This window comes from Camarhynchus parvulus, chromosome 17, assembly GCF_901933205.1.
Source record: "Camarhynchus parvulus chromosome 17, STF_HiC, whole genome shotgun sequence".
Classification (NCBI taxonomy): Eukaryota; Metazoa; Chordata; class Aves; order Passeriformes; family Thraupidae; genus Camarhynchus; species Camarhynchus parvulus.
Genome location: NC_044587.1, coordinates 5,978,093 through 6,005,636, shown reverse-complemented (window position 1 = coordinate 6,005,636; position 27,544 = coordinate 5,978,093). Strand labels below are relative to the sequence as shown.

The 27,544-nt window shown below is 47.3% G+C and overlaps 1 protein-coding gene across 5 annotated transcripts; it reads right to left on the bottom strand.

Moving 5' to 3' along the window:
* Positions 1–234: 234 nt before the first annotated feature.
* On the bottom strand, positions 235–27,343 carry SLC25A25 (solute carrier family 25 member 25). 5 transcript variants are annotated; one of them, XM_030961517.1, is made up of 11 exons: positions 15,993–16,698; positions 7,641–7,767; positions 7,466–7,553; positions 6,987–7,022; positions 6,577–6,688; positions 5,698–5,856; positions 4,831–4,983; positions 4,615–4,722; positions 4,219–4,386; positions 3,583–3,733; positions 235–2,763 (listed from the first exon to the last, which is right to left on the bottom strand). In XM_030961517.1, exons 1-11 carry the CDS (start codon positions 16,233–16,235, stop codon positions 2,579–2,581), a joined length of 1,530 nt encoding a protein of 509 aa, XP_030817377.1. In that variant the 5' UTR covers positions 16,236–16,698; the 3' UTR covers positions 235–2,578. The 5 variants fall into 5 exon arrangements, with proteins under 5 accessions (XP_030817377.1, XP_030817379.1, XP_030817375.1 ...); XM_030961519.1 differs by lacking the exon at positions 15,993–16,698 and adding an exon at positions 10,212–10,438; XM_030961515.1 differs by lacking the exons at positions 6,987–7,022; positions 15,993–16,698 and adding an exon at positions 27,035–27,343.
* Positions 27,344–27,544: the final 201 nt, after the last annotated feature.

Here is a 27,544-nt window from a genome sequence, read left to right as displayed (position 1 = left end):
CTGCAGAGGTGAGCAAAGTCCAGCAATACCCAGACAGGTAAACAGAGTCTGAACATCCCTGACTCATCACCACTATCATCAGCCTTGATCTTGGCTGGCTTTGTTTTTAAGAATTCTGGTCTCCCAGGTCCTCCCAGTGAGAATCCTTCCCACTGTCAGTGTCCTTGGTGAGAATTACCCAGGAAGAGTCTGGCCCCAAAGAGCACCAATAAGCCACAGAGCAAGAGATGGAGACATGGTATCTCTTTATCAGACCTTTATTAGCAGACTGTTCCCTACATGAAGAATCCGAGTTAGATTTGCATTATAACAATTTGTGGTTACAGCTACAAAGATGGTTGTCATTTTGCATTGATTTTTGCATTCTGATATTCATATTCTCATTAGGCCACACTGGTAGGAAGGAGCCACTGCAGAATTTAGGTCTTAGGAAGAGGGGGGGTGGAAAAAAAAATCATATCACTAATCCATTGTTGGTTAGATTTCCACGTGGCTACAGCACTGAAAGTGAAGGCAGAGTCTCACGTGGGAGACTCTCCATGAACCACCAAAATCTGTCAGAAATAAAGCAGCTGTTTGAGTGCTAGCAAATCCTTTTCCAATTTCTCACACACATCTCCACAGTGTCCTCCTGCACGTGATGAGCGCTGGCTCAGCAGCAGGGGCTGCTGATTCAGCCTTGAAGCACAACTGTAGCAGCTTGTGTCCAAGTGCAAGTTTCCTTCCATCTCTCTGGAAATGTGTATTGTCTTTAGTCCCTGAGATTTCTCTCTTCCCCCCTTACCTCAAAACTCCCCCAAGCTCTCTTAATTAACTGTTGTGACATCCAACATCCACAGACCTTCCACTTCCCACCTTTAGCCATCCCCCCAAAGCCTTTCTGCACGCACAGAGGCCATTCCAAGCTAAGGCAAGCCTCACAGTGCACCCTCTCCCCAAGCTTCTGCTCCCTTCTCTCCTATGGCTTCTTGCTACAGAATTTCTCTGGGCTGAGGTCCTCCAGCAACAAACCCAAACGTGGGAAAGGCAGTTCAAGCCCCAGAGGGAAGGTACATGAGTGATTTTAGCATCCCTCCCCACGACTCAGCTGTGTGATGCAAAAGAACTAATAGAGAACTTTTTAAAACAGGAGAAATACAAGCACAGTAACAATATTTAAACAAACCTATAAAAATAGTCTGAAATAACTCTGTTCAAATAAATACAAAATAAATATGCTTTAAGCAGTAAAACAGTGGAATGCAACACTGGTCCATTTTACCCAAAATGAAAAATTTGGGTGAGGATCTCCCAGGCCTCAGAAGCTGGATCCTATTAACTAAAGCAGCCCATAATGCTATCAGAGAAATTTTAAAGCCATCTCTTTCCCTTAGCCTTATGAAAAGCACCCTTTGAAAGGCAAGCAAGCATGTCCTCAGGACTGAAATCTCCCCTCTCCCAGTGACAGCCCCTCTCCCTAACACCCCTTCCCACAGCAGACATTCCTGACTTGGGGCCTGCACGGCACCAATGGAAACCTGAACATGGATCTACCAAGAGGTCTAAAGAGATAAGATAGCAGCATAGGCACGGGGTTTGGAAAAGGTTCACGAGCTCTCCTTGGCACCAGGCAGGCTGGGATTCAGAGGTCCATGCAACGCTGTGCAGGGGCTCTCCTGTCGTGCTGGGAGCACAGCTGCACAGGAGCTGTGGTTGTTTTTGTCTTTGTTCACTAAAGCCATGCATCACAGTGCCGGGCAGCCCAGGGCTCTCCTCCTTCCCCTTTCCAAGCCCCTGCAGAGAGTAAGACAAGCCAATCCCGGCATGCAAAGGATACAGGCATGCAGGCTCTAGTCTGCTGCTTCTGTTAGTAAGTGCATCTTGTTAGTGGGTTTATGAGACACACTTAAACCTATAAAAAATAAATAATCCTAATTCTTCATCAGGCTGGCTTAAGTAACCTTCAGCCTGGCTGGATAAACCACTGCCCACCAGCCCTCCAAACCAGTATAGATCAAAGTTACATTTCATGTCAATTCTTGGAAGCAGAACATAAATGTCTCCCACCCAAAGGAACATTTGTAAACATAACAAGCCTGGTGTGGCAGCAGCTCCTACACAAGGTTTGTACAAATTTAAACAATGGGCAGGAAGTTAAACAACTGAATGGAAAAAGCAGCTCTCTGAATGGAAAAAGAAGCTCTTTCAGCAAGTCAGAAGGTGCTCATCTGTAGGCAAACAGCTCTGTACAGGCAACACGCTGAGAGCAGACCTGTAACCCAAATCTTTGCTACTCTGTCATACTGCTGGGAACTGACCTCAGCAACTCCCACCTTAAGAACTCCCAGGAGTTCAGCTCCTGGTCTCCCAAAAGGCCCAACAAAAAGGACCCCATGATGGTTTATGTGGAGCTCTGAGTAGCAAGATGGCAAAGGACACCAGATCCTCCCCTCCCCCTTCCTTACTGACTCACAATCTGAGATTTCACAGCTTTGCTTAGTCAGCTTAGTGTCAACACATTCACAGAATGAGAGATGGCTTATATGTCTTGGGATTGCATCCCAAGATTTCAGAGTTCCAAGTCCTCAGCATCTCCTGGTCACCGTGAGTCCACGCCCAGAGTCATCTTCAAGTTCTCATACACCACGTAGCTGATGCTCACAGCTGGGATCACCTTCATGAAGTTGGGTGCCAGACCCCGGTAAAGCCCAAACGCTCCCTCCGTCTTCAGAATGTGTTTGAACAGTCCCCTCATGGTCACTTCAGGAGCACCCTCCACTGAAGCTGCAACAGGGAAAGCCACAATAAGTAATGCAGCCTAATGTGGTGAAAACACTTTTGTTTCCAAGAGCAGAACTGATCCATGTGCTTTCAGATGTTCCCAGAGCAAAGGTGCTTTGTAGGGGACAGCATTAACTTAACTCAGCTACCCATTCTGTGCTCCACACTGCAAGTATTTTCTCAAACTGCTCTGCAGATGCCCTCAGCCCAGAACTGCTGATCTGAGCAAAACAGAACCTCTGTCCTGGAGGTCCTTGGTCCCAGAGGTCAGAAGGGCAGCACAAAGTCCACTGTCCCCTTGCAGCATCACAAACAGCCCTTGGTCAGCTGCGGGGGCCAGCTGAGGCTGTTGTTGCAATGCTGACACTAGAGAACTTCAAGCCTTGCTCAAAAATAAAGGCAGTTTATAGCCATGATATTTTCTGAAAAATTCCTTTGCTAGGATTTTTCTCCTGAGAAGCTGAGAGGCCTCAGGAACAAAATGTAAGCAATAATTATCTGCTGCTGTGAAATGCAACAGGTGGATCTGTGATTGGTCTCATGTGGTTGTTTCTAATTAATGGCCAATCACAGTCCAGCTCTCTCAGACTCTCAGTCAGACACAAGCTTTTGTTATTCATTCCATTCTTGTTCTATTCCCTGCTAGCCTTCTGATGAAATCCATTCTTCTATTTAGTATAGTTTTAAAATAATATAATATATGTATCATAAAACAATAACCCAGCCTTTTGAAACATGGAGTCAACATTCTTGTCTCTTCCCTGGTCCTGGGACCCCTGCAAACACCACCACTGGAGTTCCCACTGTTCCAGAAGTTCTCACCTTGGGCCTGCATGCGTGTCCTCACAAGGGCCAGTGGGTAACTGGCAAGCTGCCCACAGGTGCTGGAGATGGTGCCACAGGCCAGCAGAACAAAGACCCCAGGGTCAGCGCTGTTGACGGCGTAGCGTTGCAACCAGGTATTTTTTAGTGTCTGAAAGGAACCAGCCCAAGGTCAGCAGGGAAGAGGCAAGTAAAGGAGTATCACATTTCATGAAAGATCTAGAGTAAAGGCCCAGAAAGTTCCAGGAAAGTTCAGCCAAAAGCACAGGGCTTCTCAAATCTTTTGAGCTGCTGTTGCTGTAGTGCCAGGGGAAAATCCTTCCTTTAATTTTCTGCTGCAATTTTCTCATGAAGAAAAGAAACACGGGACCATGCATAATGCTGACTATGGTTTATGAACTAGAATCATCATACTGGATTATCTTTTAAGCCATTTTGGGGTAAAAAAATACATGTGTGCCCCCATAAAGCTGTTCAAGAAAGCTTTGATAAACTACTTCAACTCCTTCATGACTGATAGGTCTGACAGTGATAAGGCCACACAAGCAGCACAGCCCTACAATAGGTTAATAATAACATAAAACATAATACAATAATTGTTAGGCTTAACCTAACAATAGGCTAAAGGCTTCATACCTCATAGACTGCCAGGTCAATACCAGCATATGGAATGATTCCCAACATGTTGGGGATGTAGCCTTTGTAGAAGGCAGCCATTCCTTCCTTTGCAAGGATGTTTTTGGCACAATCCAACATGCCTGAATATTGTCCTGTCTTCCTTAGAGCCATCCGTGTTTTCAGAACCTAGAGGACAAGAATAAATAGCATGAAGGCCTACAGGAGAATCAGCAGGAGAACAATGTACAGACAAAGTCATTCTTAGGAGCACAATTGTCAGGCCCACAGCAAGTGTCCTGCAAGCAGTACTGCTTGGTACCACCTCTGAGAACTCTAATTATCACAGTGCTGGTGTTCCACCCACATTTTCCCACCCATGAGTCCTCCCAGGCTGGACTCAGCCTCCTGCCTCACCTCCATGGGGTAGATGCTGCTCTGTGCAATGGCCCCAGCCAGAGAACCAGCCAGGAGCCGCTCGTGGATCCTCAGCATTTCCTGGTCAGTGCCAATGAACCTCTTGATCTGCAGAAGCCACAACAGACAGACAGACAGACAGTGAGGCTCCCTGACTGATATCAGCCATCACTTTCTTTTCAGCTGGTCCTTCTGCAGTCACAGCTGTGCCCTCACCTGCTCATAGGCCATGAACTTGATGGCTGACTCGGGTGCAATCTTCAGCACGTTGATGCCATTGCCTCTCCACAGTGACCTGGGGCCACCCTCGCGGATCATCTGCGTGAAGCCGCCGATGATGCACATGTTGTTACTGCGCGAGGCGTGGACCTGGGGACAGGGACAAGCCTGGATCAGTTCCAGCCCCATTACGACAGTGCAACGTTTTTCTGTAATCCAGGGACAAAAGGGCGCCTTTTTATTTACCCTGAGAGCTGCCAAGGCTTTAATCCCTTCCAGATAACTTCTACAATGGGAAAGCAAGCTTCTTTTCTTTTTTACCAAGTCTAGCGTTAACTAATCAATCTAATCAATATCTCCCTCTGGAATGGGAGGAAAGGTTAAATAGGCAACCGTCTTGGCTTTTTCCCATACCTAGCACAGGATCAACTACCCATCAACTTCTCAGCTGGTTCAAGAGCAGTGACAAAGCAGGCTAAAATCAAAATTTTCCAACTCCTTCCTAATGTTGATAATACTGAATACAAGCTCTGCCAACTGACCACCACATTCACTTCAACTCTCGTGCCCTCAGGGTCTCTTCAAAGGAACACAGGGTTTTAACCTGTTTCACAAAACCCAAGTTTTCCATAAAACTGTCTTACTACTGACAATTTTGACATGTCTACCTCCAAAAAGATTCTTTTTCTAGTTAATATGACTTAGATCACTCAAATAATTCAAAATGCTTTTAAAAATAGCAACAAAAAAAACGACAAGATTAACGTTGGCCAGAGTGCTGCACTGTGTTAATGAACATTATAACCATAACTATTAAAGGAATCTGCGCAGGTATTTAAACAAACTGGAATTGCTCCATCATACCTGCATGAGCACTTTCAAACGGTCCAAGGGAGCTGTGCAGGTTCTGGACACGGCACCTGCACCTCCACCTGCAACCAGATGTCTCCACCACATCCCTGTCTGCCTCTCTTCCACTGTGAACTCATCAGGGACAGTCAAATTCTCTCCTACATCGAAGATCTGCAAAAGGAGAAGGTGTTGAGAAATGCTTCATCAGACAGTGATCTTGCTGAAGTTTTACTGCTCTTTACTAGCACCAGGTGCTGAAGTACAGGATCTGCTTATTCCAAGTCAGCAGCTTATCTACAGCCCCTAACTGCTGTGCCTGGCCACAGGAGCTGCCACTGCTAGGACATGTCACAGGGGAAACTGAGTTCTGATTTCAAGATTTCTCTCCAAGATCCTGGCAACTGCTGAACATTTGTCTACATCAAAATACTGCAGGTATTTAGGAACAAACTGACCCACTGCAGGCAGCTGCATGGCAGAAAAGCTGGACCTCTCCAGAACCTTCCAAGCTGGTAGCCTGTTAAATCTCATTAAGTACTATTCACATACAGATAACTCTAGGAAGGATGGCTGCCTTTGAAATCAGATTCTAGTTTTAACAGGTCCTGAACCAGCTGGGGCTGGCCACTGGCAGGAGCTCCTGGAGGTGCACACCAAGAGAACACCCTCAGCTCCCTGCAGTACTGCAGTCGGCATTACCTGTGCCAGCAGCTGTGACAGTGATATGTGGCAAGATTACAGCAGAGGACAGGAAGCAATTGAGCTTCAAGGGCTACAGGGAAGCTGTGAACCATGAAGAGAAAGATAAGGACTGCTGATAGCAGCTCCTGGGGGCCAGGACTTGGACCAAGAAGCTGGGCAAAGACCTGTTGGACAGGAGTTTTTTCTTACCGTGGAGTGCTTCCAGTACAGGATGATTTCAGGAATGTTCTCCACGGGATGCAGCAGGTGATAGTCTCTCCACTCATTCCAATCAATTGTCATTGTCCCATTTTTATCCATGCTAAAAAGATTGATCATCAGGTGAGTACAGACTCCCACTGGGTGACAAATTCCTCCTCCCCCTCCCTTTGATTATCCAAGCCTACACCAAATAGAGCTTTGCAAAGCAACCACTAAAAGACTTGAAAAGAGACAAGACAAAGCTAGGAAACCTTCTGTTCACCAAACAATGCTGAGGTAGAAGTGGGCTCTCTCTTTCCTCCCCTCTCTCTCCCTTCTAACCAGCCCACAACAGTATTTGCAACCCCTCCTACCAAATTCAGGGACATAACTGACACTGAAGGGAAAATAATACTTACTAGGTGACAGGACCCCAGAAGTGTCCCGTCCTTATTCTGACACACAGGCAAACAGACAGAGGGAAGGTAGCAGAGGAAAAAAAGAGGAAAAAAAACAGCACAAATAAGTGGTTGTTAACATGTTAGTGCCACATGCATAAAGCACTCAGCATTTCCAAAGAGCAACTGCACAGTCCCTCTCCACAGCAGCAAGCTTAGGGCAGCAGGACAGTCAGACAGGGATGCAAATCAGCTTAGGTGCAAGCACTTCCCCTCAACAGGTCAGGGAGAGACTCTGACAGTAAGTCTCAATAAAGCATTATGATTTTATAAATGTATGCCAATTCACAGGGAGAAATCAAAATAGAAAGTAATAGGAAAAAAGGGAGGAACCAAAGTCTCTGGAAAGTGCATGCAGGGGGAAAAGAGATGGGTTCTACATCCCTATATTTCTTTCTAGTTCCCTTGACATAAAACAGAAAAACCAGTGGAATCTTCACCTCTTCAGTATTTTCTCAGCCTGCTGTTCAGAGATCTTGACCCCCAGGTCCCGGAGAGACTGGACAATCTCCTGGGCATCGATGCGGCCTGTGAAGATAATCCAGTGAGCTCAAGGATACACATCACAGGCTAACACATGCACCAGTCCACCCTGAGCATGAGAAAGGTGCTTACCATCATTCTTTTTATCCAAACTCTTGAAAACCAGTCTCAGCTTCTTTTCATGGTCCTGGAGATAGTGAACAAATTCTTCAAAATCCAGCTGTCCATCCAGGTCTTTGTCTCCAGCCTTCACAATTTTCTGTTCAGAAAACAACCAAGAACTGTCAGTTCCTTTCTTCACTCAGACAGATCTATCTCCCCTTCTACCATCTTTAAAACATTTCCCACACAACTTGGACTTTTTCTCCAAAAAGCAGCTGACAGAATTATAATTCTTCTAAGAGAGTTGAGCAATGTAGTAGCTTGAAAAGTCACCTGATTCCAACTGTTTCCCAAAGTCCATTACACAGATGAAATGCCTCATGTTTTTATCAGGGATATTATGTTAGTGTCATGTGTCTAATCTCAGGACTGTACCTTGATTAACATCTTGCAAAGTCCTTGTGGAGGTTAAGGTTCTAGACCTAAGTATGAGTCAAGAGATCTGCATAAAAAAGTGAATCACAAAACTTGAGCTTATAACAGGAGAAGGAATTTTCATGCCTACTACAATCCTTAGAGAAGTAAGCTCCCTCTGGCAGTAACTAACTCCAGCCAGCAAAATCCTGTCCAGCTCTAGTGAACACAGCCAAAGATAAAAACTTTTGTGAACTGGTTTAGGCACCCTGAAGCTACGTGCTTTAATTACACAAGTTTCCATGAGATGCATACAGAGCAAGAATAGGTTCTTAGTAGGACAAAGCTAAAGTCAAGATCAAACTGTGCCAGACATCTAGGACAAGGTAAATGACTAATTAACTCACTGCAACTCAGTGAGGCAAGAGCCCATGGACTGTCCTCTCTAAGGGCACGTGGCTGCATGCTGACAGGTGAGGTGATCTCCAGACTGCAAGAATGTGGCTCAGGGAGTTCCTATCCCCCCCTTCTGATTCAGCCACTTGCCTTTACCAGCCTTTAAGTCTTTTCCAACATCAGTGAGCAATACTCAATTAGGTGTGATTCAGTCTAGTGGATCACCCAAAGTTTTGTTTTAATTCTTGTAACATTTATGTTAACAGCAGATGGGCTGTTAAAGAAGCTCTGAGCTGAGATGAAATGGGTTAACTCTCTATTCACGGGTATCTTGTTCAATATTTGGCCTTCAAAGTATTAGGCAAGCCTAAACTCACTGTAATATGTGCTCAGTCTATGACCACCAGTCCCCTTCATAAGCCGTCTTTGTTTCAATGTCATTTTAAATTACTTCAGTACTAAATAATTCGCTATTGAAACGCTCCCCCTCACCCAGCAAGTCCTGCCTCTTTAGCCCTAATGCTATGAGGATTATTCCTAATCACTTTATGAACCTTAAATAAGAAAGTGCTGTCCCAGCTGCCCTGACCTCCAAGGCATGCCCAGTATTCCTAACCTGCCATTTATCATATGACCATTGTGAAGTTCAGATCCGACCTCACATTCAACTTGTGGGCTAAATATAGACCAACACCCCTCTCCTGTCAGCACATGGCTTGAACAGCTGAATCAGGGCTTCCCTCTCACTGGCAACCCCCAACCAGTTGACAGGCATTAATAATTCGGAGGCACTGTAAGAGAGATGTGACTCTGCAACTGCTCTCCCTCTCAGCTGCAGAAATGCAGCCTGAGTGATCAGAGACTGCAGGCAATAAAAGCTTTGCCCTTCCTCCCCCACAGCCACAGCACAGAAACACTGCCTGCCCGACAGTAACCCACAGCACACGTGTGAGGGGTGAGAAAGCCAAGCTCCCAGCATCTTCTCTGAAGGTGTGAACAACTATCTGCCTGAACCTCTTCACTTTCAACAGCAAACATGAAATCTGGCCAATAACAGCTATTTTGGCTGCAGAAGTTCCTGTGGTCACCACACACCTTCCAGCCTGCTGTCCATGTCTTTGCAGAGGCGTAAAAAGCCTCCCCTGCTTGGCTGATCAATAATCAGCTCTCTGGGCTCTTGACAGCCTGCTCATGAAAAAAAAGTAGCAGCAAGATGAAAGCAAGAGCTGTGACACATCAGGATGGGAAACTCCACGGATTCAGTGCATATCCTTTCCACAGCAAAGCAAAAGGGTCTTGCATAACCTTCCCCAGCTCAGCCCACCCACCCCTGGCTGAGTCACTCACTGAGCTGCTCTCCTCCTCCCAGCACAAACCTGCTCACCTTCACCAGCTTCAGCTGACTCTACATTCCAGCTCTGCTGCCAGGAGGAGGCATGTGGAAGGATGTAAGAAGGAGGAAGAGGATGTGAAATGCTGTATCTGAACAGACCCATAGAAGCAGAAGACTCCATAGTTTGGAAAACCCCTTTTTTCTATTTAACTCACATCAGCTGGTTTAAACTGTCTTATAGGCACTGAGACTTCACCCGATTCAAAACAAAAGAATCAAAAAGAAAAGAGTTCACTCCACACCGGTTCAGCAATCCCTGCCAAGGGGCACGAGAAGCATTTCCATGCTTCACTCACTTATTACAACAGACCCATCATGACCTTCTCCCCCTCTCAAGCAAGCCACTAAATGTATTAAACACCACCTCCCTCCCTTCCATTCCTCTCTCAGGGCTGTACCTGCTTCCACTGGCGGTAGGTGGAGAATTCCTGGGAAGGAATGAGGAGGCTGAGTCGGAAGATGGATTTGAGTTCAGCCGGCAGCCCCTTCGACTCAAAGTATTCAAACTCCGTCTGCCTCTCCCCGAACACAGGCACGTACAGACAGAGGCAGAGCATCTTCTGAGCCCAACACTCGCTGCCCTGCTCACTCCGACCGGCGAGGAAGGGAAGTCAAACTGAGCGATTCCCCCGAGCTAATTTCAGTAGCGAGTGGAAAGGAAATGCCAGCGAGTCTCATGACACACGCCTATGAGCGAGCCCGGCTCCGGCGGGATTGGCTGCACAAGCCCTGCCCTTCTACTTAAAAGGGAACCGGGGCTGTCGGTCCCACCCAGCTGGTGCGGGGACACACGTGAGCTCTGCCATTGCTCAACACCTGGCTCCCATCAAACCCGGCCCCTTACATCACCCCCGCTGCACTTAACTCTTACTGCGGCCCTCTTAACCCTCGACCCCTTGGCCAAGGGCCAGGACACTCTCTTGCTGTGCCTTACATCTCATCAGTCCTTTCCTGAGCCTGTTCTCACCTCTGTGGGGATTTATACAGGCAGCAGTGGGCAGCAGCCTTGATCACAACCTCTCCCATCACGCAATACAGGAGGACTATCACTGCCTTCCCAAAAATGATTTTTTAAAGTGCAGTAGGAACAGGATGCCAGCCACTTACTGCTTTAATACACGTTTACGATAGCCAGATTAAGCAGAAGTTTTCCACTTTTACGAGGTTATTTTGTTATGCCAGAGTTGACTGGCTTTTGCAACCAAAAAGTCCACAAGTCCTCCCAAAACCACTTGTGCCAGCTAAGAGCAGACAACCCCTGCACGCAAAGATCTCTCCCCTCTGTAGCACTCCAGCTACCAACACAGCAATAAAGCCTGTGGAGGTTTGTCATTGAGCCAAATACAGAGAAAATCACCCAAATCAAGGGCAGGCTTCAAAACAGCCCCAGCTGCTTCTAAGCCTCCTAGCTAAGCATCCACACAGCAGTTACACCAGCTTAATATTTTTCATCCTCTTCTGACTCTAATTAAACATTGCAGTCATTTGTGTGCTACAAGAAGTGTCCTGGGCAGAACAATTTTCCAGTTTGTACCCTTGACAGTTTAACTGCTTTGTAAGCAGTTCCTGAGCTCTCATTAGGAGCAAGCCAGGCTGGAGGGAGTGTGGCACAAGCACCATTTAGTGCAGGTATAATTACAGCTTCCTGAGCATTTGGTGGAGTTTGAGGTACAGGGTAACACCTCACTCTCCAGAGAGAGTACCCATATGCAGGAAGTAACAATGCTGTTCAGGACAGAATCACTGACTGCTGACATCAATTTTAAATAAGGTTCTAGTCTTGGTATTAATCAGAGACAAGATATCATGCAGGGAAGAGGCAAAAAGCCACAGCCTGTAACCCAAACACTGAAATCCTATCTGCAGCAGAAGTAACAAAGTGTGTTTGCTGAACTGGTTCAAGCCAGCCAGGATAACAGCCTTCCCCACTGCTGCGGACACAGCAACATTTTCAAGTGTTGGTTGTGTTTGAACAGCCTGCCTGAAAGAGCAAAGTCCAAGCAGCACTCCCCTCCTCAGGCCCTCATGCACAGGGTGCCTGGACGTCTTTACCGCGGTGTTTTGTTCTCTACAGCAAAGCCAAGGTCTGTAATGAGCTGTTCATGGAGCTGCATGTCAATCACACCAACGGGGAATATTTAATCTGTGGCTTCATTTCAAGGATTTTTTTTTTTAAAGCTTAATGGATCACGACCCACGGCAACTCAGTACCCCTGGGATTTGTGACCTACAATGGTGTCCTCTGCCCTTCCTGGGCACCTCACCTACCACGGCACCATGGCCAGGTTACCTAACTAGGCTTAACCTACTCCCTGCTGACGTCTCTCTGCATGAAAACAGGATCTTCTCAGGGACTCCAGATCCTCTTAAAGATCAGCTGCTGCAGCAGCTCACTGCATGCATGCCCACAGCACCCCCCAGCCTTCCCACCAAGTCCAGTCTCACTGCAAGCAGCACCCTAATGATACCTACACCCCACTGTCCAACACCAAACACCCCCACAGAGGGGAGCAGAGTGGGCACCCCCAGCAACAGGCAGTAAGTGAACAAATCTAACTCAGATTTGCTTCACAAAGCTTTAAGATCCTCCGTAGTCCTTCCCACGAGTTGCCCAGCATCACTATTATAGCTGCTTGGCAGCTCAGTTGCTATGCCAACATGATGCAGATTTTCCTAAGAAACTCTGTTTGGACTTGGCAGCTAGAGACAAAAGGCAAAATCGACACATTTTAGGAAAAAAAGCCCTTCTACCTACGTCAGAGGAAAGGAGAAAGCTAATGAAGTTAAAGCTGATTTTAAGCAGGGTATTAATTACAGAACAGTGAGCTAAGAAGGAGAGACAGATTACAAATGAAGTTTATACCAGCAATTCAGGTTATAATGACAAAGGGAACTTAACTATTAAGAAGTTTTTGTATTTCAGCTTTAAAAATCCTGGTAAAGCTGGAAATACTCAAGAGCCAGGCAGCTCTCCAAAGCTGCAGGGATCAGTGCTGCTGGGACACTGGCGTGGGGTCACTGGCCACATCTCAGCACACACGGAGCCAGTCCCACTGCCCCAGCACCTGCAGGCAGCAGCACACACAGCCCAGGGCTCCAGGCACCAGTTATGGACAGTACATCCCTCATTAGCACTGTCTATTCCTGACCAAACCAAGGACAGGGCACAGAGCTCAAATGAAGTCACTCCTCCCTGATATTTCCATCCACCGATCCCGACACTGAACCAACACATTTCTGGGCCATGTGGAGCCAGCCTGGCTAATACCCTCTGCAGTTTCCTTGATGACAAGAAAGTGAGCCATGAAGGAAGGCAAACACAGCTCTTTCTCCCTTTAGCAAACTCATTTTCATTTTATTTATAGGATTTGATTCTTTTAAATACTGTATGAGTTACCAGTTTCCATTCCCTGCCATCCACGCTAACCTTTCCAAGTCATTTGTACACTTCTGGGCATCTGCTTCATCACTGGTTTACTACATCACCTCCAGAATGTACCTCCCAAGGGATGGAAAGATGCAGCCTTACAAGGAGCAGGAAAGTATGCTGTTTAATTTTGAATTTACTTTGCTAAAAAAAAAAGGCTCTAAAAATATCAAGTACCAGCAAGCGTCACAGTCACGTAACATCCTCCTTCAGAGGCAAAACAGCTCTCTGGGCTCCAACCCTATTGCTAGAAGGTTTCACTGGGTTCTGCTGACTTGGTCTTTTTTAATTTCTGGAAACTAGCTTATAATTAATTGGACAGTACAGAAAGTCCTCGCAAAGCACAGAGAGTGTACAGTGTATGAAGGAGGGGAGTTAATCATTTAAGAGACCCCAGCAGAGTAAAGAGCTGCAAGCAGCCCAGGCTTTGCCAGGGGAGGGATAAGAGACCAGGCACAGCAGAGAGCACTATGTGATATTTGACATAAAGGTAACCAGGGAAGGTGACCTGTTCCACCGACAACACACGGATCCAAAGTTACAAGTCCAGATGGTGACATCAGGGGCAGATCATGCCTGTTTCCTGTGTACACAGATCCAGGGCCAACATAACACATTTGCAATCAGTTGTTTTCTCCCCATATTTGCAATAACAGCCTCATGTTGGAACAGCTTGGAACAGGCAAACATCTGAGGAGGAACATAGCAATAACAAGACTGAAGAACCAAGGCCAGGAAGCCCCTTTAGTGAAGTTTATGGATACACATCAATTCCTTACAGAAACCCCAGTATCAGGTGTGGTATTTTGTGTGGTTTTAGAAGAGAAGTAGTAACAGGTGTTTTTATAAAATGAAGTGGCCTACCAATCAAGAGACTGCTCCCAAGGTTACAGCCAGCCAGTGGCAGAGAACAAAAGCCCCCATTTTCTATTAACACCAAATAACGCTCTTTGCTCACAGTGGTTTATTATCTATCCCTAAGGCTGTATGAGACTTTTCCCAACACTTCTCCTTCAGACAAGTAATTGGAACACTGATATCTGATCAAGCACAAACAAGTCATTGCATCTTAACAAGTTACTTACTGTCCCTCAGCTGAGCCATGGGCTGGATGAAGCATAAGCCAGCCTGAACTGCAAGGTGAAACGTATCTGCATAATCCTCAACAGAAGAGCTTTACACTGCATTTTACTTTACAATCAGGGCAAGCTAAAATTACACAGTCACAACCTCCTGGCAGATGGGCAATTACTTCCTAGGATGCAATAACTCCATTTTACCACATCCTTATCCTCTAGGTATTTCTCCATCAGCCAATTCTACCGTTCTTATGCAGCAGAACTTCCCAGGGTCACACAGGAAAGAGGAGACTGGTATCAGCTTTCAGAGAAAGCTTTATTTCCAGGTGTGAACAGATGGACTCTCCCTGACAGAGAGACCATTGTTCTCTGGAAGACACCAGAGATTTTCAGCCCTGTAATTCCAAGGTTTTCGTCAGCACTTCCTTCAGTTCTGAGCCTCTGTCCTTCTTCAACCTCTGTGCACCAAAGTCCTCCTGAAAACGCGCATGCTCCTTTTTTGGAAGGGGATGCACAGTGCTAACTGCTAAGGATAGAGATGAAGGCAAAAGTCCCTGCAGATTTTTCAGCCTGATTCAAGCAGGGAGTGGCTTTTGCTCTTCAGAATGTGAAATGACGCCCTGCTTGTTTCCATTCAAAACAGCAGCAAAACAGATATTAATCCTCTCTACAATTTAAACCTGTTCATCCCTCATTTTAAAGAGAAAGCTCACAGCAACAACCATGGCCAATTCTCTGTGAAATAAACTGGATCCTGAAAGTCACACACCCCTATCCTTACTGCAGCCCTTCAGTATCATCCCCACCCTTCAGAGGCCTTATCCCCAACTCCTTCCCCCCTAATCCCAGCTCACACCCTTGGTTTTAAACCACATGTAGTCAGAGCTGACTGCACCATCCTCAGGGGAGACAGACAGCACTCCCTCCATTAAATAAGCCAGAACTGCAGTCGGCCAGCACTGTGCTGGGAGCTCCAGCACTAAACTAAGCAGCTTTTGTTCACCTTCCCCCAGACAAAGCCTCACCATTTATTCTCTGCCAACTGTGCGCCCCCACCACCTCCCCACTCTCCCATCCCCTGGGAACTTCCCATCCTCACGCAGATTTTAGTCTCTCCCTTATGCCACCCGCTCCCCAGGGACAGTCTTTACTCTCTTCCGGGCTCTGCCATTCAAATAATTCAGCCAGTTATTCATTTGCTCAAAATATGCAAGTTTTACCAAAGGCTGGCCAAATTACCAGAGACTGACTCCAGAACATTTTAGGATGCATTTCATTCTTTGCTGGTCTGGGGTGCAGGGGTGGGACTCACCACTAACCTGCATTATCATTCCCTGTCCTCTCAGTCATGCTTTTTACAAGTTGCCCAGGAATCCTGGAGGCCCCCATATTCCCCCTTGCCCCTAAACAGCATTTTTCTCCCACACTTTGAACATCATGTTTGGAGGGTTAGATCACCTCCTCTCTTCAGTCACTCCCCTGCCCCCCCCCCCTTCCTTTCTAGCAAGCACACGCGTTAGACCCTGCTCCCTTTTCCTGTTCCTCTCCCCCCTCCCCAAATTCACACACACAGCTACTCACACACTCCACCTGCAACACCCCTTCTCCCAGCAGACCACACACTCACTGTCATGTGCACCAACCCCTCCTCAGGCCCCTGGATATCCCATTACCTTTGGAAAATGCTCTGCGGGTCCAACCACCAGTAGGATAGTTGGTCTCCTTTCAGTGGGATCAGTCCCTCTGTCCTGTGTCTTCCCCAACACCTTTGGCCCTTTCTCCCCGGGGCCTGGAAGTGGGGTGGTGTTTCTGGCCTCATCCTCTTTTTCATCTGCAGGACCTTGGCATATGGCCCTGGGAAGGAAGCTAGACAGAAAATGCCACAGGGTCTGCAGCATTGCTGCTCCAGCGAGCATCCCAGGCAGGGAAACCCTGAGCGCTCAGGAGCTGCCCGCTGCCAAGGATGATGTGACTGCACTACCAAGCACCCCCGAGACGGGAATCGGCACGGCAGCCAGCGGGAGCTTCAACCCAGCGACTCCACCGGCTCCGATTCTTTACAGACCGCTCCTGCGGACGCTTCCTGCCTTTTGAAATTGCTGCTACTGCAGTCGTGCCTGGCCTGACAAGCAGCTCATTGTACCAGAGCCTCAGAAATCTGATGGCAACAGACAAAGCACAAGCCCCCTGGCACGGAGAAGCCGAGACTGCTCGCGCAGAGAAGCCGAGACGCCGCGCTTGGGAGGAAAGCTAACGATGAACCTCTCCGAAAGGAGCCTCTCAGAGCTGCCAACCGAGCCGCGCGTCCCGGCTCACGGCAGGCGAGCAGCGACGCCGAGCAGCGATGCTGAGCACCGGGGCTGCGTCCCCACTGCAGCAGTGCCCAGCCAATCCTCGCTCCCGACACTGCGCTGCTCCGGAGCGCGGCCGCGCGCGCAGCCGGCCGGGAGCGCGCCCCGGGCGCGGCAGGCCGCCCGCAGAGGAGCGCGGCCCCGAACCGGCGCTGCCCCGGGAACCGGCACTGCCCCGGGAACCGGCACTGCCCCGGGAACCGGCACTGCCCCGGCCGGGGGGTGCGTGTGGCTCCCCGGCTGCGGCTCTTTGTTAGGGCAGCAGATGGTTGTGCAGAGAGAAGCCGGCTTTGCCCAGCCGTGGCCGCATTAACCTCTAAGCGCACTCTCTCTCCCCGGTCTATTATGGTCTCATCCGTGCCTACAATAGCTCTTGGTGCTGCATTGTGCTGCCAGCACAGCGCCTACGGCCATTCAGCAGTGTGAGTGAGAGCTGGGCTCAAACCATCGCTGCTTGCTCGGCTGGCCGAGCTCTGCTGGAGGAGGCTAGGCAAAGGTAGGATATTGATATATACAAGCATAGGGACACATGATATTGCTTGGATTTCTACAAGGAATGCCACGCTTTCCTCTGCTGCCACAGCAGCAGTTGTTCATTGATTAGTGAGCTGTATCAGCCTCCCAGCAGAGCCCACCCTGGAGGAGCCCAACATTTTCCATTTTACAGTTCATCAACTTCATATTCCCAGATTCTTTGTGTCCACAGAGGGCACTGCATGCCTCACTTCCAAAGTACTGTGACTCTTCCATAAGTTTGGGGGTCTTAACAGGCAGAAAAAATGAGTACAAACCCACAGCTTCCATCACTTGGGGCTCCATACCCAACACAGCACGAGCCACAGCAAGCAAGGGACCTCAGTTTGCAGCTTTTAACTTGTGAGAGTGACAGACTGCAGGACACTTCCGGTATACAGATATCAGATGTGAAAATACAATCCAAAATCTAAAAGGTCTGAGAGCCTTAAGCAGCCAAGTTGCTCATAAATTTTGAGATGAACATCACTTTTGGGAACTTGCTGTCACTGAATTCCTATAATGAACCTAAGTAATGGAAAAAGTGAGAGGCAAGTACATAGAAGACACCACATTAAAAAAATTCTTCTGCAAATACACCAGAACTACTTAAGAAGAAAAAAATGCTTTTTAATCACGAGGTCTATGTACAGTATGCAACAAAGTTTTTTATCTTAAAATTTGACACATACCAACAAGTAACCACACATAAAAAAATTTTTTAAATTATGGAGCAGTAACACTGAGGTGAGGGTGTGGGAAAGCCCAATCCCTCTCTGAGGAATGGCACAGTCTGGTTCTAGTTGGGATGCAGTCAGCAGCTCAGGCACAGACAGAAAAGACTGAGGAATTCTTGTCATGCCTTCATTACCCTGAGCTGCTGTCAGTCATCCCGGCTACAAGCACAAAAGTTAAACTACTTTCTAACACATAGTGAATCAGATCCTTTAAGATGACATTTGGAAGTTTTTAATGCTCTCAAGCCAGAGCAACAAAGCAGATTTTCTGAACTGGGCACAGTTCTTCAAAATCAGCTTCTATTAGCCTAAGGCTGTGGTTTCACAAGCAGCTGTGAACTAATCTGAAGCTTACTGCCACTCCAAGTCATCTCACACATCCACTTAAGCCCTGCACTTACCTTGTTCCCATGCTCTGACAATCTCATGAACCCAGCCAAATACCTGCAGAGCTTTCCTGCTGAGGTAACCAGTTAAGGCCACTCATGGATGGGGTCCAAAAAAGTGTGGAAAGGGCATCTGAGCTGCCTGCAGACACAGGCAGGCTGCCCTGCCACTCACACAGCTACAAGTCACCATACAGAAGGCAAAGCACCCAAAGCAGAGCTTGAGACTTGTCCTCTGTGGTCACTTAATACTCACAAGGCCCCATTTTACAGCTGATGTTACCTGACACTGTTGCAATTGTTCCCCTGCATTAGTATTAATATTAGTGGTGTGTGCACATCAGGGACCCCCATCTTCCTTTGTTCATGCAGAGATTTCATAAGAAAATAATCATTTCTGCAAGAAATTACATGCCTGGGGTGTAATTAAAGCAGAAACTCAGCAATGCTTCTTTGGCCTCTGTCCTCACTAAAGGAAACCTCAGAGGAATTCTGCCACCACACTAATTCACACAACTCCTTGAGAACAGACAGAAGTTTCCAATCATATTTAAGAAAAAAATATTTAAAAGCATTTATTTTACCAAGTGAGGAATTTTATTAGGTCAGAATTATAAACCTAGTAACAGCAAGATGATTATAGCTAGAAGCAAGACAACTGCACTCCTACAGGGAATTTGTGGGGAAGCATTACTCTACCAACACCACCATGAAGCCAATCATTGACACAAAAAAGATGTAATAAATATTGTGAGTCCAGCATGAAAGGTGACACAAAGGAACACGAGGAACAAGAATTCACTTTTTCTGGAAATCATGAATGAACACCTAGACCACAGTGAAACAGCTTTCCCAACCTCAGCTCCATCAGGAGACAGCTATTCTGCAATTCCAGCTGCTGACATGATGTAGACTGGGGATTTAAGGCAGAAAAAGCAGGAGGGCTGATCTGAATGCTGGCTCTTGGCCAGCACACCAGCCACTGGGGACAGAAGGCGCCTGTGGCAGCTGGCCTCAGAGCCCTGCACACCAAAATGGGGAGTCATTAGATAGCCTGAGCAGAAGCTGACAATAAAGAGCTGTAATCAATCCAAATGGAGACAAAAGAGAGAGAAAAAAGCAAGAGACTGACATGTTTTGCTCAATTATTTTCCTGAGTACTGCAAGCTGGCAGAGGGAGGTTCTGCATAAGCCATAAATTAAGGTATCCTGGTACCCTTTTCAGCCACATCATAATACCTGCTGAGTCTAAAACTCCCCTTTTCAGACAGACACTTGCCTTTTCCAGGCTGGTACACCTGGCAGAAATTAACTTTTGCTTTAAGATGGCTTCTAGAAGACTTTTGAATAAATGCACAGCGTTTTCCTGTGAACTTGTGAGCCTCATCACCAACAACTTGCTAACATGTAAAAAATGTGAGAGGAAGGGCAAAAAGAAAGGGGGGGGGCAGTGACCCCTCTCCTCCTCCAGCACAGGAAGAGCTGCTGGCATCTCTGGTTCCTTAGATGACCCTGCAGGAATGAGCAGTGACTCCTCTCTTTGGGAGCCTCCTGGAGGCACCCCAAGGCGCCCTGCTGCCTACATGTGTGTGCACCCAGCCCCCAGCTGGGATGGGCCACCATGACTCTGCCAATCACCTCTTATCTTTTCAAATTTCATTTCTGAAAGAGGAAAGCCTTAAGTATGTCACTACTTCACACATTTTAAACAGTTGAAGTTAACCCTGCACGGTGCTTCTCACACCATGACGTAAAATCTCAATGTCTTGGCCACTGCTGCTTAAATAATTAAACTGTCTGGTGACATTCAAGTACATTCATATATTAAGGTGACACAGCATAGCTCAGGGAACACTACAAAGCAACCCAGGTCTCCTTGTTACAGAAACCCTGGCACAAGGAATTAGCTACCCAGGCTGATCTATTCAGGCATCCACAGCCAGTGCCAAATACAAAAATACAGAGAGAGCTGGCCAGGGACAGGGAGCACAGAGCCATTGCCCAGGACTGAGAGTTCTACCAAGGTCATATCATATTATATGAAGAGAGGGATTAACCAAGAGACAGAGCATCCTTAATACCCAGAAATTAGAGAATCAACTTCTTGCTGCACCAGTTAGTTAAGAAGAAATCAGGTAGTGAGAAAGGATGGCCCTGCAGCAGCCCAGGCCCAGGCCTGCCCCCACACAGCTCTCCTTAGGCTAAACCACGTAGGTTCACATCCCAAGCAGCTCTGCCTTTCCAGGAAACTCATGATCTAAAAATTTCAAATATTTCTCTTAGAGCAGAATTCTCCACTGCAAACCATTTTAGCTGCCAGAAGCCTCCCTGCAGCTCATGACTTGGGAGTTGGAAAAACTCAGACATCCCAGCTGCCTTCCCATGAGTTATCACAGCTATGCTTCTTCACCCAAGACAAAGGCTGGGCCATCATTAAACTGTGCTCATGTCCCACATTCACAGGGACAAATATAGCAATAGGACATGAACAAGAACAAAGACTCATTTCCCATTTGCTACAAGTAGGGCTGTAGGAAAAAGCTCCCTCCCCCTTCTCCTCCTCCCAGCACTGTATCATGTTATACCGTGTGCAACCAAGGGCCCAGGGCTGCAGCATCACCATTTTGTAGGGCTCTCAAACAAAAGACCAAGTCCTTACTATGGCTTTGATGTCTTTTATTAATGCTCACCAACCATTTAAAGGTTCTGTTCAATATTCAGTAGATTAAAAATGAAATTTAAAAGAAACAGTAAGTATGCTGAAGTCTGGAGGTTTTTTACCTGCTGTTATCTCAGTAATCTGACACCTCTCTGAAAGGAGGTTTTAGGAAGTTAACCTCTTTTCCAAATCAACCAGCAACTGCATAAGAGGAAATGGCCTCAAGCAACACCAGGGGAGGTTCAGGTTGGCCATCAGGAAGCATTTTTTCACTGAAAGGATTGTAAGGCACTGGCACAGGCTGTCCAGTGAGGTCACCATCCCGGGAGGTGTTCTCAAAACAATTTAGTGCTAGTTTAGGTAATACAGTGGCGCTCCATCAAAGGTTGGACTCTATCTTGGAGGTCTTTTCCAACATCAACTATTCTAAAAATCTGTGCAGATGAGGACAAGGAGATGTGTCCGCTACTTACCAAGGCACTGAGTGCTGGTCACTAAAAAATGCCCCACAGAACACACTGAAGGACCAAAGCACTGCTGCATATTCTACACAGGCACAATCAGCTGCTTTGGATGAGTTTTGTTGTTTCATTCCATTAAAGCTTAAGGGTTCCTACAGTCATTCACTTCCCTACACAGTTCAGAACAGGAAGCAATACTGTGAGGCCACATCAGTGATATTCAGGATGCCCTTCTACTCACACAATGCTGACATTTAAAATTTATATGCTCTAGTCAAATTTGCACCTACATCTCTCAAAGGTCAGCCAGCAGCCCTTGGTCATTAGCACTGTGCAAATAGGACAAAGGTCTCTGCTAAATAAACCAGAGAACCATCAGGCTTCTCCAATTTTCTGCAAGACAGGACAAAAACAATCCTGGAAGAACAAACATCCCACAAGAGTTATATACCTGGTCCTATATGTACATAAAGCAACACTTGTGTTATCTGCAATTGTTTGTTTATATGCAAGGAAAACATGCAGAAGCAAGTTTCTCCTGTGCATATTTGCATCTAAAACCTGTCTCCCAACCTCCCCTCAGAACACTGAGTGGACACACACTGCCCATTTCATGCATTAATCACACTAAGGCAGGGCTGACCAGACACCAGGTGTGGGTAAAGACTTTCACCAGGACAGCCTGAGGTTCCCTGCTCCCAGCACCCCTCTCCTCCTGCTGTCCCTGCAGGACCTGGCAGGGTCACAGCCTGGGTGGCTGCAGTGCCAGCCTGTCTCCCTGACATTCCCTGTCCCAAAGCTCTCACTGTAGGGCTGCTGGCCAAGGCTATGAATAACCAACACTAGAAGTTTCCTTGTGGAAAAGCCAAGGCCTGTCTTCTCCAAGTCTTTCCTGCAGCTGTCAAGAACTCATGTGATTGATTTGAGTTCATTTGCGTCTTCAGCCTAAATCAGAGAAGGCAACAACCCCCAAATTCATACCAACTAACCACTCACCACAGATTTGAAAGTTTTATCTACAATTAAATCACTGACCTACAGTTCTGCTCTTGCTCAAGTGCATAAGAACAGGGTCTCCACCAAACCACACATTTCATAATTACAAAGAGCAAGAACAGGCCTCCACTCCCTGCAGATCCAGCAGATATGATCTATTTTGTTTATTATTTTAATAAACATTACTCATGAATGTGTGAATTTAATTAACATGTTATTGAAAATAGTTCCACCTTGTATTAAACTGGTTTGGGGTATTCACAAAAGGTAATCCTTTGGGATTAGTAAAGAGATGGGTGGATGAGAAGTTGTTGGCAGCAGAGGGAAGGCTATCAACTGGAATATTAAACTGTAACAGTATTTGTCTGGTACAACCTTGTGTTGCTCAGCCCTTCAAGGTGAATTACAAAAGCCCAGCTAAAAGCTCCACAAGTGCCCCAGCAGGATTCAGGGCACATAAACCATAAAAATGTGATAATGCATAAATGTATATAGGTTTGGAGATGTATTGTGAGATCTAAATGAGAGCTGGAGAGATATTCCAGTCCAAATTACAGAACAGTATTAGAATTTTGCTTTTTTTATCATAAACTGACTTCTGTAACACAATCAAAACTCAGGTCCTCCAATTCCAGATGGCTGTGAATGGAAAACAGGTGAAAGCATCACACTGGAAAAAGTCCCAGCTCCTTCTGCCCCTTACACTTGCTAAGAATTGCAGTACATTGTGCATAGTATAAAACAGAGTATTCCAAAGCGCTGAAAAACAAAACAGTTACAGAAACAGAGCCTGAGAGGAAGAATTAAACGACGTCATGACAGAAGATAAAGTATTGATCAGAAACAAGATTAAATTTTTTTACGATTGCAACTGCTACAGTAGAAAGAGTTTCTCAATCCATCCATGGAGCCACTTGCCAAAGAGCCAACTGATTTATTATCCCAGAGTGGCACGGGCACAGCTGGAAGAGTCCAGGGACACACTTAAAATACGAAGCTGTTCAGAAGAAAGGCCTGACGCAAACAGAACACTGCAGGGTCCAGCTGCAGCAGCACAGCTTTGCTTCTTCAGTACACGGGAAAAGTTAAAAACAGACCTTGGGGGAAGTCTGGACAGCCAGGACCTGAATATTAAAGTGGAGATATGAGGCTAAGGAAGAAGTGATGAAAGCAGATTTCAGCAGCCTGGGAGCTGATACAGTTTTCCATGGGGAAGCTGATACCAAGGGAGCAATCACAGCTGAATACATGAACTTAGGACGGGAGAGTATCACAAGACCAAGGAGGACATCACTGTTAGGGTAGGGGCAAAGAGGACATTTGGGACTGAAAAGAGACAAGGGTTATGTTTTCTCTGTTTCTTAAAGTGAACTAGTCCAGCAGAAGATGCTGAGCACTATAGAAGAGGCAGCTGCAGACAAAGTTCAGTCTTTCACTAGGCAGCTGAGATTAATTCCACCAGTTCAGACTGTCTGGAACTTCAGCAGCAGAGATGAAGTTTTGGAATGGCATTCCAGCCCTGCAGTTAATCAGGATCAGTAGGAAAACAGTTATATTAGCAAACACACAAATATTACCATCACACATTCTTTCAGCAATAGGACATCTCTGATACAAAGTAGGAAACAATTCTGTTTCAACATACTTCCACTAAGTGCATATTTCAAGCTCCATAGGTCTATATAAAGTCAGAAAGAAATAGTAACAGGACATTTACCATCCCAGAGGTAGATGAAATTTAGCAGTAAAATACTATCCCTTCACACAGTATAACAAGAAAGGCTTTTAAAAAATTCTTCACATGGTTATCATTTTACTGCCCAAACAGAGTGAAGTATGTGGATTGCTTCATGCTGACCAGTGCAAACAAGCATTTCATTACAAGGCTCACTGGTTTGGCACACTGTTATTTGTCAATTGGTTTAAAGATAACAGCATGGCTTAAAACAAAAACCAAAAAACAAAGAAAAAAAAGAAAGCATCGTTTACATAAGCAAATTCCACTCCAAAGGACATCTGAGTGCAAGCCCTTCTCTCCCCCACCACAGAAGGCCACCTCTAAAAGAGAAAGCAGCAATTTTCCAAGAATGCCACAAAGGGTTTTATCTCAGCAAGAACTCTCAAGCATTGAAGGAGCCAAAATATTGCTCATTTTCTTTCCAAGCTCAGCCCAAAAGTTATTGTTACCAGGAGGACTTTTAGCCCACTGACGCAGCGAGATTAGCAGCTCACAGCTAAGATGGGAGATAACTTCACTTTACGAGCCCAATGTTTTCTCCATCTGCTCCCAGACATTAGAAGGCAACTCCCATATCAAATGTACTGCTGCATGGAAGGAAAAATAAAGTGCACCACAGGCACCAAGTAATTTACTAATCACAAGCAATCCATGTGATTTATGCCCAAACTGGTCTCCAAGTACCATGCTCAATAAATCAGAAGGGTTTTCTATCTTGACATTTGAGCACTTTCCCTGAGCATGACCTCACATTAGTTAGGCATTGAGATGCCATAATTAGCTAAGGATGAAGCAGAAAAAGGACTGACTTATTAATAGAACTGCCTTGGAAACAGGAAGTTTATCTGATTTCCCTAAAAACTGCTCGACACACAAGTTTGCTAGCCAGCTGAGGGCTGTTGCCACGTTCTTAACTGGAACTTGAGAGTTTTGAACTCTGCATCCTCATTCTCAATGGTTTTCACTCTCAATGGTTTTTACCCTGTTAAAGGGGATGCTCTACCATACTAACAATGCTTTACAAACTCTAGAATGTTTTGAGTTGGGAAAGGACCTTAGAGAGCACCCAGTTCCAACCCCCTGCCACTAAATCAAGTTGCTCATTCCAGCCTGGCCTTGAACCCTTCCAGGGATGGTGCAGCCACAGCTTCTCTGTGCACCCTGTTGCCAGAGTTTCACCCCCCTCACACTATTGATGTGGAAGAGGAGCCAGAGAAAGGAAAGGGCTGAGGAACAATACTGACAGACAAGGGCTTCAGCAGAAAGACAGGATTGTTAAGCAGCATCCAGCCAGCGCTTCCCTCGGCAGCGCGCTCCGGTCCCCGCAGAACGGTTCCTCTGTGCCGCTCCCGCCAAGCAAAGAAACTCTCTGCTGGGAAGTAAAAATGCAGTTTGTTTTAAGGTGCTTCCTCCTGGCCTACAGAATGCTAGGCTGGATTGAATTGCATGCAAACAGAGGCAGGCGTGCAGGTGTAAGCACAGAACGTTCTGGGTCACGGGGGATTTTTGCCAGAGGTCAAGGATTGGCCCCAGAGGTGGCAGCAGGTCAGTGTCACAGGGCATGCACAGGTCACTTGTGGTACAAGCAGATTGACACACCCAAATGCACCCAGCAGAAAACCCCCGTGGCACTCGTGTTTTTTCTAGAAACAGCACAAATAAACTGCTCACACAAGATCACACTGCCAAGGAATTCTCGTATTTTACAGCAGCTGGGAAGATGCCAACCAAAAAGAAATGTCAGAAGTTAAGATGCTGGAGAGTCAAAGTTAGAAAGGAACAAGAAACTCGGGAAAGGACTGTGTAATTAAAACACTCAAAGTGGGGCACCACTCCCAGAACAGGGAGAGAATAGGAGCTGTCACTTGGATTAAGTATCTTTTCAGTGACTCAGAAGTTATTCTTAAACTCTTCTTCCTTCCTGTGGGACTCAGGCACTCTGTAGTGGCACATCCCTGGCTGCACCCATGCGTTTATCTCCTATCTTCACATGATACCGAGTTTTTTATGGGCCTGCACATAAAATACAAGCGACTAGGCAGGGGAAGACTGTGCAGCACTGAGGACAAGCCACATAGACATGTAAATCACACTAGTCACAGTAATTAAAGCAGCATCATCTTAACCTTGGAGCCCTCAGCGTACAGCATCACACAGAGCGGTGAGTACAAAAAGCTCCCAGAGCTGTGTGTTTTATACGTGCAAACTGTACAGTACAGCAGCCTCCCGACGTTCTAAGATATTTTCAAACCCATAAAATAAACGAGTCTGGCATAAGCCATCCTGGGCAAACATGAGAAGCAACACGCTGCCAGACTCATATGAGGAACACAGGGATGGAATGAAATTTGCACAATTATTCTAACTGCAAGAATCACTTCCAAAGGGCCTTCCACTAATGTAAGCCAGCATGCAACTTGCCCTGTCCTGAGTCGTACAGAAACACGATTTCTTTTATGGTTTTTCCTGCCCAAACACTAAAGTTTAAATCTTATTAACTACGGACAGTTAATACCGTACATGCCTACAGGCAGCAAGCAAGCTGACTCCTCCGGGTCTAGTGTGGAAGCCGGCAGGATGGCTTTGAGGCAAGGACCTTGGGGAGGGGAGCGGAGCGCCCGTGTCGCATCCCAGCCCCGCTCTCGCCCGGGGAACGGGACGCTAAAGAGACCCGAGTGCTGCCATGGTGCTACCGCTGCCCGGGCGGGACACAGCTGGAAAGACTCCAGAGTCCACGTCCTGCTCCCGAGACAAACACAGAGAGGGCTCCGGAGCGGACACGGGACGAGGGGAGCGGCCAAACCCTCCCTGAGCCCCCGAAGGCGGGAGCGCTCAGCCCCGCCGGGCCAGACCCCACCGCCCGCCGCCGCTCACCCGCAGATCCAGCTCGGAGCGGTGCAGCCCGAGGCGGCCCAGCCCCACGGCCAGGTCGTGGATGCAGAGCGCGCCGTCGCGGTTCACGTCGAGCTTCTGGAACAGGGCCCAGAGACGCCGGTCCTGCTCGGAGGCCTCACACAGCGACCGCCCGCAGGACCCCGCGTTCCCCCCGCCGCCGCCGCTGCCGCCGCTCTCCACCGCAGACCCGTGCGGGGACCCACACGGGCAGAGAACGCCGCTCACCACCGGGGAGGCGAGAGAGCGCCGCGCCCCCGGCATGGCCGCGCCGGCACCGAGCAGCCCGAGCACCCCTCACGCCCGCGGCACCGGCAAATGGCGCCGCTTCCGCCTTCGCGCCACGCGCCGTCGTCGCCACGTGACGCCCAGCGCCGGCCAATCAGAGCTGGCAACACGCCCTGGGACACGCCCCCAGCGCACACCCGGAGAGGCGGGTCGTGACGTCACGGGGGACGCCCCGCCTGCACCAATCGGGAGGAAGCGCCGCGG

What these genes read in the sequence shown, in the direction of transcription:
- SLC25A25 (XM_030961515.1), bottom strand. Translation starts at nt 27,316, where the DNA reads ATGCCGGGGGCGCGGCGCTCTCTCGCCTCCCCGGTGGTGAGCGGCGTT. An exon ending in TTTGGATAAAAAGAATGATG is followed by an intron (nt 7,554 to 7,640) that starts GTAAGCACCTTT and finishes TTATCTTCACAG; the next exon opens with GCCGCATCGATGCCCAGGAG. An exon ending in GCTGAGAAAATACTGAAGAG is followed by an intron (nt 6,689 to 7,465) that starts GTGAAGATTCCA and finishes CAATCTTTTTAG; the next exon opens with CATGGATAAAAATGGGACAA.